General features: G+C 41.3%; 2 protein-coding genes across 2 annotated transcripts in view; one reads left to right on the plus strand and one right to left on the minus strand.

Annotated features, from left to right (window-relative positions):
- Positions 1–1,057: 1,057 nt before the first annotated feature.
- Positions 1,058–10,294, minus strand: LOC126394051 (secretory carrier-associated membrane protein 1-like). The gene is made up of 9 exons (XM_050050627.1): positions 10,101–10,294; positions 8,932–9,012; positions 8,590–8,703; positions 8,023–8,134; positions 6,484–6,612; positions 5,980–6,139; positions 5,493–5,594; positions 5,284–5,401; positions 1,058–4,689 (listed from the first exon to the last, which is right to left on the minus strand). Exons 1-9 carry the CDS (start codon positions 10,155–10,157, stop codon positions 4,528–4,530), a joined length of 1,035 nt encoding a protein of 344 aa, XP_049906584.1. The 5' UTR covers positions 10,158–10,294; the 3' UTR covers positions 1,058–4,527.
- The window catches only part of LOC126394053 (corticotropin-releasing factor-binding protein-like), a 93,944-nt gene continuing 88,008 nt past the window's right edge, over positions 10,286–16,221 (plus strand). The window contains exon 1 of the mRNA XM_050050631.1: positions 10,286–10,404. The gene's annotated coding sequence lies outside the window, so the exon portion shown is untranslated. The remainder of the gene's footprint in view (positions 10,405–16,221) is intronic.

Raw genomic sequence — 16,221 nt, forward strand, 5'->3', positions numbered from 1 at the left:
TGCTCTTCAGAGGACTGCGTTCAATTTATTTAAAAAGGACTATATGTGAAAACACCCTAAGAATTACGAAACCAGTACACTTAAAGTGATACTGGTATCAGTAGAGTACCATCACCTGAATGTAAGCATTCAGTAGGGTAAAATGCCACCAGATGCCACAGGTGTGTAGTACTGCCACACTTTTGAATGTTTTGGTGGCATCTCAGCACACTAAACTTCAAAGTACACTGTGCTCGACTTCACCACACCACAGACTGTGCTGGTTGTAGCAGCAGCAATCACACCTAGCGTTAAATCAAGGAGCGTCTGCTGTGAGCAGAACCATACAAATTGTTTTTTTTCAATCTCCTGGTACAAAAAGGATCAAATGGAGGAACTGATTGACTGGAGAAGTTTCAATACTACGTGGTACTGGTTATTTCGGTTGATACCTTAAAGCAGGGATACTCAACTTGCTTTGCCACAGAGGCCACTTTGGCAAAAATGACAGTCAGCCAGGCGCCAGATACTGAACAAACATTAATAATATATTAATGTTTAGCCTGCAAATCGGATTCTCCCCTGGCACTCTTTTTGATAAACAAGCTCTGTTTTGATGCTTATTAATGCACTTTGGCACCTTAAAAAATCCCACTGTGAATCAAATTATGTTTTCCTTGTGAATTAGAAAATGGTCCCTTCAACAGGTTTGACAAGATTGGCAAAGAAAAAATGTCAGTAATAATGAAAGTAAGGTCAGGTATCAGATATCAGTGGGACAAATCTGGATGCTAATACTGCCAAGTTTTTATTTTGTCAGTGCTCTTAAACCTGCATCAGCATCAAGTTTTTGGTTGAACTACTTGCAACTCCTGTGCGTCCACAAACTACGACAAGGGGTCTTGTTATAAGTAGACATTGCTTGATTTTAAAGGTTTACAAGGCTGGCTTATAACACTGTCACAATCCTTAGCAAATATTTGGCAAGGGCATTTGGTTAAAGGAATTTTTTGACAATAATTTACACAGATAAGAAGCCGATAAGTTACGTAACTTTATAAAAACAAGTCAACCAATATTTCTTTCAAATTTTATTTCATGTTAATACCATAAATATACAAAACTCAAACTATTTCACATGCAACAAAGGCCAGACAAGAGTGCATTATGTTATCTTTTTTTTTTTTTTTTTTTTTTACATGTGATTGATGATGGGGATCAAATTTTCAACTTTACAAAATGTACAAGTGTCCCTTTTGAATGAGTTTCTTCTCTGATTCAGCGAAATAACATGGTCACAGGTCAAAAACACAGTTTTGTGTCAGCAGACTTCAAATACATCGTTCAGTACTGCGGATCGGCTCGCCAAAACACATCAAGAAATTACCCACTGTGGCATGGCTTCATGTAACGACTGTTTAAACCTATAGATACATGGGAATCATGTGGGTGTTTGTAGCAAAGAAAAGTCGTGTAATATTTAAAGTAAAACATGGCAAGGGAGCACGTCACGAACCAAGATTTAAAAACAAATCTATATGGACATTTGGTAGATTTCTCACAGCTTTTCAGGACATAGAATAACACTTGAGGGAGATTTTTTTGTCTTTTTTTTGTGGCCTTTCATACCAGTCCTTCACACATCCTCATCCACACAAACACACCTCTTGCAGGGTCAAGTTGCAAAGTCATTGGACACTTTTTAAATCTAGCTGATAGCTATGATCATGTCATTACAAAACCACACAAACATAATACATAATGTAAAATCAAACCAAACAAAACTGAAATGCAAACGACTTAAATTACGCCATAAATAAAAACAGGTTTGACTTTTTCCTCTAAATTCAACGTAAAACAAGAAATGTGCAATGAATTTAAAAACATAATATTTCCAAACAAAAAAATACTGCCGAGATGTAGGCTGATTATTTCACAACAAACTATTGACCTTCAACTTGGTAACACTTGCAGGAGTATTTCATCCACGATAATGCTCAGTCTGTACATTTGTGATAAAAGCAGTACCAGTCATCAGTCATCGATCATGCACGCCGTCACACACTCACCACCACTATGAGAGGTGCTAAAGCACGACACAAATGTAACCCACCTCCATATTTCACTTCAGCGTAAGTAGTGTGTACAACTTAGTTCTGAATAACACTGTTATTATTGTATATAAATTAATGTATCTTAGTGATATCACTGAATGTGCATTAAGTCCTATCCTCTGTTATCTTAATGTTCATTTGGCTATGAAACTTCAGATGCCAGTAACATTAACAGAAGAAAAAAAAAGTCTGTAAAAATGCAAACGGGCTGTTAGTCTATGTTGTGTACATATACACAGTGTCAGTGTTTTTACTATTTCATGTATGCAGGTTAATCTCTAGAAAAATCAAATCTTTACCACTGTCCAGGTCATCGTCTGTGAGAAAAGGCCGCTCACTTCTCTCAGTTCTTCCTATGAATGAATGAATGAATAGTGTGTCCCCTTTTCAATAGGAAACATGACGTCAGGAGGCCACCACCAAGTGGCGCTCCGATTCATAGCAGCGTTAGTTTTTAACCAAGTGAAGGGCTACAAAAAACAGCTGAGATGGAGCCACATAGTAGTCTGTTAATGTCACATATACATGAGGGGAAATTATAAAGTTTCTTATGTTGTTTCTTGTCTTTAGTGAACCTGGGCCCAGTTGTTCAGAAGGAATCTGATCAGATTTGGGGAATCGGATTGGATCAAATCTTCAAAATGGGTCATTCAAAAAAGATTATATCAGATTATATCACATAATCCAGTCTTTTTCAGTTTTGATCTAAATCAAACCTAACCTTCAGTACGTGTTGTTCAAAATCAGGATCATCCTGGTCCCAGAAGAGGGGTGGATTTCAGCAACAAAATGTAATAAAACTTTTAAACTGGTCAGTTATTTATGATTGTATTTATATTTTGCACTTGATTAGGCTATCAACTAAATACTTACTTACTTCTTACTGATACTGACAGCTATTTGGGGGATTGTTTTATGGGGATAACACCCCGAGGCTTCAAGTTGCAATCACAATCTCACAGATCTGTTTATTCTCTTTGGCGACACCTATGGGGATAAGTGGTAATTGCAGGCTGCCTACGCTGTGATATGTAGCCCCTTTTAGTGCTTCTTAGTGATCTTGAAAAGTTTGTATCTGGATCGGGTGATCCAATCCAATGTTGCTTTGAAAAAATGGCACAAAGTATTTCCAATTTCCAAATCTGCATCATTCTGACCCAGATTAAATTCTTCAACAGCTGGGCCGAGGCTATGAAAGCACATAACTTAACTCTTCAAGGTCTGTTGTGAGAACTGGTGACCCTACTGACCTGGGTGTTTAGTGCATCTTCACAATTAGATCCAAACATCGTCAATCAGTTCACAGCCGCTGGGACATGCAATAACTTTACAGCTCACGTCTCACAGAAACCCAACCGAGGGAAAATAAGTAGGCGAACATCCTCCCCTCAAAACCAGCCACCAGCTGTAGCCAGAGAAAAGCAGACAGTATGACTTTGCCAAAGAAACCGCTACCGTTACTGTGCTGAACATGCATGTCGTTATCATGCTGTCAAATCTTAGGAAGCCACGGAGATGCTGATCCAGCCCACATCGCCAATCAAAGTAGCACACGAACTGGGAATAACTGTTCAACTGACAGGTTTCACTGGAGCACTGCTGGGTGCTGCAGGCGGGTCCTTAAATAAGAACATACCGACATATTTCTACTTGGATGATATTTGTCTCAGAATAGAAGCACAGATGTAGGACAAGGTACAATTTACCTTTCGGATGTCAATGACTGAATTCTTAAAAAAAAGTGAGAGCCAAAATTCTCTTAAAGTAAAGTACACATTCACACGCAGGCCCAGGCAGTCAAACATACACTGTACTTTCCGTATGTGACCGAGACAACAGAGCTATGTGCAAAAACACCATGATCAGATTATCACTTTTCATAACTGTATACTGTATTAACCAGGCAGGAAGCTGTTTGGAGGTCATCACCATGACAAAAATAAGGTATGCTAGAACTGCGAACCTCTGCCTGACCTAGGATAACCTCGAGGTGACAGAAGAACAGGGAAAGCGGAAGGAGCGAGTGAGAAAGCGTGAGATGAAATCCCACACACTCAGAGCACACCTCGAGTCACTTAGTGGATGTTTCAAGGGATGTGAGCAGTCATCTGACTGAGAAGCAGACAGAAAGAATGTAGGAGAGTTTTTTTGTTTCTGAAATTTGATTTCAAGTGAAGGTGAACAACTCTGGTCACTTTATCTGACTAACTTCTCTGTTATCTCTGGTCTCCGACTCTTTGCACTTTTTAAGCAGGTGCAAGTGTGTGTGCAAGCGAGTGTGCAGGGCAATCTTAGCATAACAACATTCATAAATAGAATCAATTTGATCTGAGAGCCTGCGGAGCCAGAGTTGTGCATCTTCAATTCTTGTGTGTGAATGTGTGTATGCTTGTATGTGTGCGCGTGTGTGCATGTACGTGTGGGTATGTTCAGTTTATGGCTGAGGTTTGAAGGCCCCACGAGCAGCATTGGTTGCAGCATTGGCTGCGGCGTTGGCGGCTGCAGTCTGAACGGTCTTGTTCGACATGACCCCAGTTGCAAACTCCTGTTGAGCCTTCTCGAAACTAGCACCAGTGGTACGATACAGTGCATGCACCTGGGGAGAGCAGAGAAGAAAATTAGATGGATTCAAGTCAAGTGATTTAAAGACCTGATTAAATGAAAAATACATTTTGTCAAAAATATGTTTACATCAACGCCCTAAACTCCCACTTTTTAGAGGTCCAATCAAATGTGAAGGATTTCATTTAAATCCTTCTTGTGACTGTACACTGCTGAAATATTCAGTTTCACTGGAAAATACATCACAGCACAGAAGCTAAAGACGCTCTCACTTTCGTTTCACTGGGACTAAATCAATTACAAGGCCTTTCGCAGCACTGAATGATTCATATGGCTCACTTCCTGGCTAATCATAACTCTGACATTTGGCTCAACGTAAGCACTGAATAATTATGACGCACAGTATCCTGCTTATTCCTGCCATCTTGATGGTGCGGCTTGGACCCACATTTCCTGTCCCAGTCAGTATGTTAGTCAGTGTACGTCTGTCCACTCTAAACATTTACTGATAGTGTTTAAATTGTTTGCATCATTGATAGGTTTTTAAAGAGGTGCTAGCTATTGCATCTCAGGTAGAGACTATTAAACACAGCAACTGGCACGTAGGAGCACTTTGTGATTGTCGTACCTTTTTAAACATGATGAGCGAGCCCACAGACAGTGCAGTGAACAGGGCTGCAATCAGCAACATGATGATGCCCACTGGGATGCTGGTGTTCAGACCAGTTAAAGCTGCGATCCAACCGCTGGCAAAACAAAACAATGACAATGTGAGGGAACTTCAGCGCACACTATGAGAGGTACAGCGTCAGGAAAAGCACAAAACTATATATTTACCATGTTCCCCAGCCAGTGATGCCAATAGTTTGTAGAACGTGAACTCCAAACTGACAGATATAGACGAAGAAGAAGACAAAGAAGCGGAATGAACTGTCACTCCTGTGGTGGAGACAGAGAGCAAGGTAGTGAGAGAGCAATTTAGGGGCAATAAAATAAAACATTTTGTCCATTTCTATTACTAATTCATCTGTCATTAAACATGATTTCCTCGTGAAAGTCTGTCTTGGCACCCTACCCATGCAGAAAAAAAGGGAATTTGTAATACTAGAGTTAGAAAACGGCCAGAGGATAAGAATGAGCTCCTATAACCTCAAGAAATAACAGCAGTTTCACAGTCGACTGCCCACCTGTTTTACTGGTTTCACACTTAGAGCAAATATGGCCTTTTGCCTTATCATCACACAATGGTTGTCCACAGAGAGACATGTCTCTGCTTCGTTCAGCTGCTGCTGAAGGCGGTGTAATCTTCCATGTATCTACTTACCTGAAAGCCCCATAAAGCGGTCTGTACCAGCAGACGAATGAACAGGGAGTGAACAGCAAGAACCATAGCATGGCCAGGCCAAAATCTACACCGCGAGATGCGTCCACACAGAACCAGGCCAGGCAGCCGAACATGTTCACAAAGAGCGTGCCTGCGTGAACTGATAGAAAAACAGAAATAAAAACATTTTGTGCCATTTCCGTACAAGCACATGACAAATTATAATGTCTGCTCAGCAAACTAAATAAAAATCTCTTTGTTTTCTAATGTCTTTGTGATGAACGAGTTGACAAGCATGCTTGATTACAAACTGGCTCAAATTTTTACATATTTTTTTATAATTCTGTGGTGAAATACGCTGCAGAGCAGGTTGCTTCTTTTGCAATGCAATATGTGGGTTCGTCTTGAAAACCCAGGTGTTCTGATGGAGGTGTGAGACAGAATTAAAATAAATGACAATGAAGGTAACTGCCCTTTTTGGAGGCTGTCAGATGATCCACTTACACATCCAAAGGTTGTACATGATCTTGACGGTCTTTTGGAACTCTACAGGAATGTCCACTGCGATGTCATGGTAGAAACATGGGCCAACGGGGAACTTCTCTGGCAGGGGAGGCCAGTTGTTCTTACGCCCTGTGTGGACAAAGACAACAATGTATAGATGCTGTGATCACTACACCTGAAATCAGTAAATGTAAGGTATGAGTGTGAGTGAATATTTTGATGACTCTGATTGGGAACATTCAGCAGAAAACCTACTCTATGTTTGTATTAAATCTGGTGCTAGCATACTCTTTCTAATCAGAGTTATTCACAGTTTCTAGTTGCCTTCTGATAATGTAAGCCACCGTGCATGAAGCTCAAAGATGCTTCTCCTAAATTTTCATTTCACACAGGACGACCTTTTCTCTGCTGGAGGCTCACAATTGTACAATAAAAAGTAAACTGCTGTGTGTCCAAGAAGCTGGTAACCCTAACATTTATGACAGAGGTATTTCACAGAAAATTTTAATTATTTTAAATGGAATTCCTCAGCCCCTCCCTCAAGTCTAATCCTTTCGTGCCTCAATTCGTTTGCTGATCATAGGAATGATCAGGCAGATTTTTATGGCCCTCTGCACCACAAGGCCAGGAAGCGGGGAAAACAGGGATTCATATGTCTTGATTGCAGAAACTATCTCTCGTATATCATGATCGTCTATCATTCTCGCTAATGAACAATCTCTCCAAAATAAAACAGATGATCTGCAACCCCATGTTCAATTCCATCACGGATTCAGAGATGCCTATTTAGAGGCAATCAAGGACACTTGGATGCCGAACTGTCCATGGACGGTTTGGTGCACCTGTTTGCCTAGAACTAGATGCTAGTGGTACTGGGAGATCACAGGGCGAGGGGGGTTTTCTCTACAGGAATGAGCACTGCTGCAAAAGAGACAGTCCCTGCACAACAGATGATGAACTCTTATCTGTGTCTTTGTGCCCCCCCATCAACCCTGGGAACTCCCCCAAATATTCGTCACTGTAGTGTAAATCCACCCAAGTACTCAGGACACTTCCTCCCCCTGACTGTACTGGATGTTCTTTTATGTACTGTAATGTTGCTTGCTATAAAACAGATTGCCATGAAACTGATCATTCTAATTTGCAGCAGAGAAAAAGCCCGAACAATGCTTTCCCATGAAGTTTAAGTTTGGTTCACACAACCATTACGTATTCATTATTTCTACTCTAAAATAATGCTAGTTGAAATGTAATTAAAATTCCAAAATCCATGGTGTTATAAATCACTGCATATTATTAAATAAAATATAATTAGACAGACAAAATGCTTCATTGGTATTGTATATAATATATGAATCAGAGAGTTGTGATGTTACTCACAACTGGAACTATGCAATTATGTTCTTGCCACTGTAAACCAACTTCAACCAACTCAACTTTCTGAGTCTTAAAACTGTCATGAATCTAACTTTGATTCAGAATGACCATTTAGACCCTGAGGTTTATGCGGTAAGCAAGTGAATGAGGTGACCGACTGACCTCCCGCAGCTCCGTGGGACTGTAACTCTCTCTCCCGACGATCAAGCTCTGCTGCTTTCTTCTCCAACTCCTCCTGCCTTCTCAACAACTCAGCCTGAGCACGTGCTTGGTCCTAACACAGACACAGAAACTCTCTTAAAGTTCACTGACAGGAGTAATGATATCCAGTAAGGTAAGTAATAAAGGTGTTTTTCCACTCAGGTAAGCTTAGAGGTGTGCTAGTTTAGGAAGGGGAAAAAAGGTTATAATCCTAAAAGCAATCAGCTGTTAGCTCACTCGTCTTCTTCAGTTAGTAGTGAACTAGCTCTAACACTGAACAGCAAGAGGAAAGCTACACGTGGGAACAGGGCAACAACTGAATTCACACTATTCAAGAACGTGACATGACGGGTTAGGGAAAGCATCACATGTAAGACAGTACCTCATTACGCCGCTGTTGGGCCATCAGATGAATATATGAAGAACAAGAGGAAATGTGAACCAAAAACAAAGACAGAGAGTTTTTGTACATGTGCTATAAAACTGCAGGTGAGTCAGTATATATAAAGATGTTATTGTGAGCAGTACCTGAGTCTGTAGCTGTGAGTAAGCCGGCGGCTCTTCTGTGGGCTTCATGATGGCAGGCTGTGTGTTCTGCTGGGCGGGGGCAGGAGTAGCTTTGGGGGCATTCCCAGGGGCCGCCTGTAAACCAGCATAGACCTGCTATATTAATATTTGTGCAATCAAAAAGATAGACCCTGAATCAAAACTGTAATTAGGCCACAGTCATATTTTGTCAGTGAAATCCTTTGTGACTGAGAGGTGGAGAAAGAGAGAAGGAGGGTAGTGGATTAAATGAGGTCAATGACTCAGAGGCACACAAACACATGCATGCACACACTCATCGATGGCGACGCTAGTTAAGCTGACCGTTCTGGCGTCTGTGAAGGGGTTATACTCCTCCAGACCACCAGGAGGGGCAGACCGGGTCACCTGCGTCACTGAAGGATCCTACAGGACAGAGAGGAGGACAGAGGGATTTAGAGGGGTAAAAACTACAGCCACAAAATGAAAAGCGTATTTATTGTTGTTGTAACTTAACCTATTATTCGTATGAAAAAACACAGCTGACCACACATTCACTGGGTCTGTTAATTCCAAGTAAGGTGGACATAGAGAGTAGGATGTGCATGCAACACCATGTGCCATTAAGAGCCAACAGTTTGCAGGTATTTATTCCAACCAAGACTCCACCCACTGATTAACACACCTGCAAGTAGGGGAGGGACTTAACATTTAAATCACGCACTAGGTGTCCTGTTAGGGTGCAACCAACAGACTGTTGGCAGGTCATGGTGAAAGGTAAGATAGTTTGCAAAGGAGAATACACTCCTCTGTGCATAACTGTAGCACAAAGAAACAGCTTGATGCCTGCATCTAGCCTAAATCTTAATGTTTTTCTAGCTAAATCGGTGTCCTAACATGAACAGGAAGTCAATGTTTCAAGACAATATTAAGGTCCAATACTGTGTGCGACGTTTATGCATGCAGTGTTAAATGATGCAAAGTTAAGTTTAATTGGAGCACTGCTGTGACTGTGTACAACTCCACCAACACGTTTAAATCCCCTAAGCCTGCGTCCAAGCGACATTTAGAGATGACTGTGGGCACACAATGCACCCAACTGATGCTAACAAGCCGGTTAGCTAACTTATTTACCAAGCTAGCAGGTGCCATCAAATGTTTACTGACGCTGGGCAGTGCTAGCCGGCTAACATCATGTGTCTTTGTTCTTAGTTGGCTTAAACGTCAACAAAACGTTAAAAACACCAACGTCCTCAGCAGTAGCACGCTAGCTAATCTTTCACAGCTTATTTTACAAAGTGAGCAGCCATATAATGCGTCAGTGGTAAGATAAATAATGTGAGCGATGGTTAGCTCGTTGTGCTACCTAGCCACATACCAAGGAAACGCTCAAGCTAGCTGTCAAGTTACTAGCTGAGACAGTTAGCAGGGACGCTAAAGTAACACTGGCCTCATTGGGCTTTGAAGCGTACGTTAGCTAGCTAGCTAGCTAGCTGGTTAGCTAAGTAAGCTACCTGAAATGGATTGCTGAAGTCCGGGTCTGCGAACGGGTTGCTGTCAAAGTCGGACATTGTACAGCCTTTCTAAAAACGGTTTCCTGTGTGGAAGAGCTCCCCGACTCTCAAGGGAAGGTTCAGTCTCCTGATTTGACTGCCTCTCTCTCTGCTTGCCTGCAGTCCTCTCCGCCTCCTGCTGATGGAGACCCCTTGCTTAGCAAGCTAGCCAGTAGCACAAAAATGGCAGGAGGAAAGGATGCGTGATGAGCGGCGCCTACCACGTCACGGTTTCAGCACCACGGACAGCATGACGCCTGGACAGGTACAGTAACATCTGAACACACCGGTGTGGTGCACTGGGGTGAGGAGGATCTGCCCTTTGTTTCTCTGGTTGTCTCACATAGAAAGTCAAAATTGTATAGTTGAGACACGAACACTGTTGATTTCATTTAAATGACAGGGATAAGCCACTTTAATCTGAGATGTGGTCAGGTTAATATGTCAGGGGGCCCTTGGACATGGGGGCAAAAATGTATGTTGGGGCCCCTGTTGACCTCTACCCCCATTTTCACTTTCTGTGAATTGTGCATGCACCTACATTGGCTCCAAGTTTCCATCAAGTGGGCTACAGTGCATGGCAGTTTCATTATTTATCCAGAGACACAAAATCAGCCTGTAGGCTACTCCTATGCTGAAATACTCCCTGGCCCCACGTTTTCTGTGTGTCTGTTTGTAACAACCACTACACGTCTCTAGCTTAAGAAATGATAGGAAATGATGGAGTTGCATCACTAGATCAGTTTCGCATGCACTTACTGATCAGAGATCATGTTGCCACACTTACACTAAGATCTGGAACAAGATCCCGTGCTATGTTAGAGCAATAACCTTTATTACACATTTCAAACACACATATAAACACTACCTGATGGAAGGACAGACCTGCAACCACTGAGTTAAATCCTATATCCCATTTTACTCACTCCACTTCAGTCTACTCTGCACTGTCTCAGTAGCTGCCTATGTTTTCTTGTTTGGCCTCTGTTGATTGTTTCTGCTTATCTACTGTATTGTAATGTGTTTATGTTGCATAACAGGAACCTGCTGAAAACTAATTTTTAACTGAGTCATGCAAGTTTTAACCGTAACACACAATAATACTTTTAACTCCTCTCCTGTATGAATGAATGAAATGATATGAAGGGAGAAACCCTCCTCAGGATTGTTCCCCCAGCTATCACTAACTTGGCAGGGTTTAGGTTCCACTGTCACACCAGTGCACACTGCAATCAATACATCTTGCATTCGAAGTGCCCACATATTTCCAAAGTTACCACACGTGATTATTTTCACTGTAAACAGTCAACCATGGCACACCTTAATCTTGCCCTGACCATCTGACTGGTCTGCAGACACAAATTAATAACCTGAAGAACACATCACAAAATATAAAAATGCATTCAGATTAAAAGTTAAATAACTACATGGCTAAATTTTAAAATACGTGGTCCACTGATCTACTTTCCTATCGACTAGACAGCCGCCTTCAACTCAGCAGGGAAGCAGACCTGAAATACATGAAAACTAGAAATGTGAAAAACATTCAAACTCAACAGCATAAAACACTTAACACAAAAAACACTTGTAGGCCTACACTGCCCCAGTCTTCCCGACACACCAGCATGGGATGAAATGTGCACCTGTCTCATCCCACTCTCCTAAACCAACATCACAGCCTCCGTTCCTCCTGCAGGTCACCCCTTATCCAAGGTGTCACTACCTGGTGCACCCCCTTTTTTCCTCCATGCCACCTGCCACATGTTATTTTGCAGCAATGTAATTAAACAAATCTTTAGTTAAAGATATGTCCCATGAGCACAACACACGGCCCCTCTATAGGACAGGACAACACAATTATTTAATAACACAGAATCTGCTTTAGTTGATATTGTACTTTTAGTGGTGCAAATTCTCTAACAAATATGCAGTCATGAAAATTGCCAGACATCAGCTGACACTCACCCTGAGGGACTTTTGGAGACCCTTGATCTATGGCACCTACTGGCAGTTGCCTACTTAACCCAGTTGCTTCCAGCCTTGAGTACAATTTTTAAGTAACTTACTTTAGTATTCCCATTTTTTTTGCTATTGTGTACTCCCCTACAGTTCAGAGGGAACATTATAGTTCGTACTTTAGATATGACACACTGTATATGATGACCTTACAAAGAAAAAGAACTGAAACTTGTTCCGTTTTGTGAAGCGTGTCGGAGAACTACAGTAGCCAACATGCAAACATGAATGGCCCTATCTACAGCCAGTGTTTTGTTTGTCCATTTTGGGCTACTGTAGCACAACATGGTGGACTCCGTAGAAGAGGACTCACCAGTTAGTAGATATGTCATTCTAAGGTAGCGAAAACAAAAGATTTTTAATTTTCAGATTATTATAAACTAATGAAAACATGGTCATGAATATTAAATACCATTTTTGCCAACAGATGCCCCTAAATCCAACACACTGACCTTTAAATAAAAATGTCTGTCATGCAGGGGTGCAAATATACAGTAGACAGTGCAGGCAGTGCAATTGCACCAGGGCCCCTGGAGTGGAGGGGCCCATGGAGAGAGCGGGCCCTTGCAAGTGATTCAGATTGCCACCTTGTGTTCAAAGATATATCTGTTCAAAGATAAATGATAACAAAATTATATATTTAAAAACGGTGCCACGTATGTCCTTAAAAAGACAAACTTTTCTGTCATGGTTCCTTTTTCTTTTTCTTTTTTTAAAATATGCTTTTCCCATATAAATATAGGATCTATAAAAATCCCATAAAACTATGCAATGCAATGATGATTGCTGGGTAATATACATGTTGTTGGCCAATCTCAAGTCTATTTGTGTCAAGACAATACATGCACGATAGCGGGCACTAGGGCCGGACAAAACAGTTTGCACTGGGGCCTGTCATAATTTCTTAACGCCACTGCTATCATTAATAATAATCCAAAAATACAATACACTCTGACAGGGGCAGTTGATATTTTAACTACATTTTACTCATCTTACTTCTCTGGCTCTATTCAAGTAGAGTTTTAAATGACTTTTGTGGACTTTTTTGCAGTGGATTAAATTGTTTATACTTTTTTTTCCCCCTATCCCAAAGATGTCAACCCAAATTTGAATTATAGCTGATTTCTTTTACCTTTTCCATATTTGTTTCTCAGATACACCCTAAAAAATTAAAGCATTAAGATCGTTTTTTGGGAAAGACTGAAGGGAGTATTTCTCAGATTTAGTCTTTACCACCCCCAAAACACAACTGGAACTAAAACCTCAACCACATGGGCTGTGAGGTTGGATATGAATAAAGCAAAGGAAATTATTTGATTATCATTTTCTGGTCTGATTTCTATAACAGCACATATATTGTGCACACTACACAGTATTCGATCTCCTGTAGGTCAAATAGCACAGCAATCTCCTCCACTTGATGATCATGATGATTATGTTAATGATGATAATGATGATGACGATGATGATGTATGAAAGTGTCTGCTGTTAAGTTGGTGTTTTGGCTGTGAGAGCCAGAGAGGCGAACCCAGACTACTTATTTCATGATATGTAACACTGACCTCTTTCTCAGCAGCAATCCCAGACAATTTACTGGAAATCATTTTATTGCACTCTTCCTTATAAGAAGTATCAGACCCCCAGAGAGCTCCTGTGGGTGCGTTGGCTCTGAGGTTCTGTTAGTTGCCCCAAACGACCACTTGGGGGAGCTACGATCCAATAGGTCTTCTGAAGCCGCTCTGCAGAATCCTTTCTCATTTGCCATCAATTTATTTTCATTCAAACAAAGGGTGACCATGTGAAGAACATCACATCAGTTGACAGCCTGTAAATGTGATTTAAACATTTAAGCACCATTTACTCAGATTAAGTTTCAATTGAAGAACAAATGCTATTAGGTGGAAATCTTACAGTATGTGGTAAATGATGGAGGTTAAAATATTCCCTTTTATTGTTTGAATCTTATTGCTCATTTTTAAACAAAGGCACCGTGTTACTCTGGCGTATAGCCCCAACACCTAATACCTTTAACTAACCTTTAATGTGCTTTTGTTAATCAGAAACTAAACACCTTCATACCCTGCTAATGTGCTCCTTCTGCTTTATGTGCTGTACCTATATAATGTTTTGTACTGATAGACTCTAGATAAACACAAACTGTGGATTCATTACGATTCAACTCCTGTCCACAAACACACACACAAACACACACACAAAATGAGCATCGGTTCCTTCCCTAATCTTGTATTAATGGACCCAATCACAGACTCTATGAATAATCAATGGCCAGTGGTCTGCAACCGCAGTGCCGAGACCTTGAGTGAAACTGAATTTTCCTAATAAGACACACACACACACACTCTCACACACCTTGAGGCCCTAATAAGCACTAATGCACTGTGGGTTGAGAATACGTCACATGGTTTGTTTGCTGCAGAATGTGAAAGATAAACATGCTGTACAGCGTGTGTGTACGTGTGTACGTATGTACTGTATATGTGTTTGTGGAGAAGTAGGATAATGTCAAAACAGGGACATGTCCGTCCTTGCCCACTCTCTTCTGCCTCTCTTCTGCCTCTCTTCTGCTGCTTTCCACAGATGACTCTGTGAGGAAACAACCGCTTTAGCTAATAGCTGCTACATTAGTCTCTTAACCAGCTGGTCATGGCCATTTAGAAATGTTCATTAGGTCGCGGACCAGAGTGGATAGGTGTGATAGTTCACTCCCCACTGTTGACTGTGGACAGACGGAAAAAGAGACGGGGGGAGGCGGACAGACTGACAGACAGACAGATGGAGAGGAAGAGCGAAGCAATTTACTGGCCAAAATGACGACCAAGTGTTAAAAGCCGCAGATGCAATTATCGTCATATTGCCCTGAATAAGAACCTTGTGCATAATTAGATCTCATTAAGGTCTATGAGTGTTATTTTAGGGCTCTGAAAAGGTTGGATAAGCAGGACTTGATATTATGGGTTATTAATGCTGCAACATCTGGTGCCATTCTGGCAATAGTCTGACAGTCATGTGGATGGGCTGGAAAATTCTGCACTGAACTGATGTCATGACCATAAAGTCAAACACAATGTAGAATGCATTATTCCTATATGACTATAAGGATGGTGAGATAAATTGATACTGTATATAGATATGTGTTAATGTATGGCTTTATATATGGAGTACGCATGCAGGTGAATTTGTTTGTGCTCTTGACCAGTCAGAGCACATTACACACCGCAGAGGGAAACGGCGCTCTGTCGCCGGAAAAGCGATTGATTCTCCATTTCCATATTAATGAGCAGATTTGTTAAGAGCCTGCAGGAGAGGGAGAAAATAACAGGGTCTTCATAGGGCACGACATTTATAAATAAAGCTGATGCAGAGAAAAATGGAAATTAAACCTTTTAGTTTAATAAATTTGAGGCGTCCGCAGCAAAGCGAGCGATTTGCATTTCCATTTGTGGCCAAATAATGAGAGTGCGGGTCCATGATGAGCTTGCTAGCGCTGCTTTTGGGTCTCAAACAGTCAGACAATCACTCCAGCGTGCAGCCCTCCACATCAATGTCATTAGCTCAGGCCTGTTAACTCTGCTACTTGGCTTTCTAAGATTATTTGGCGAACTAGAGATTCCTATTGTCACTGTGAATGAGGAGTAGGATTACACACAGAGCAAAATTTATTCTGTATTTCCCGTGTTTCCCAACCTGGATGTGTCTATATCTTTTTCCGTGAATATTCAACATCCTCTATACATCCAGGTGTCACTTTAAAATGATCCTTTGTTGTTCTAAAACAACCCTGTCGGAAAGAGTCTCTGTCTCTCGCTCTGCCTCTCTCATAAACACCTGCACTTAGACACACACAACACGTGACTCACACGCACACACAAAGCATCACTTATTGAATTTATTGGGGAATGGATGTTGACTAGACCACTCCAAGTAGGCTAGATTGTTGTTGTTCCCAGATTGACAGACAGACCCAGAGCGGCTGATTGAAAGTGCCTTTTAGCTTGCTCTCACTGTATATTTGATTTGGCAAAATGGAAGGGGAGTCCAGTCTTTT

Source organism: Epinephelus moara, chromosome 8 (genome assembly GCF_006386435.1).
Source record: "Epinephelus moara isolate mb chromosome 8, YSFRI_EMoa_1.0, whole genome shotgun sequence".
In the NCBI taxonomy this organism is placed as follows: domain Eukaryota; kingdom Metazoa; phylum Chordata; class Actinopteri; order Perciformes; family Serranidae; genus Epinephelus; species Epinephelus moara.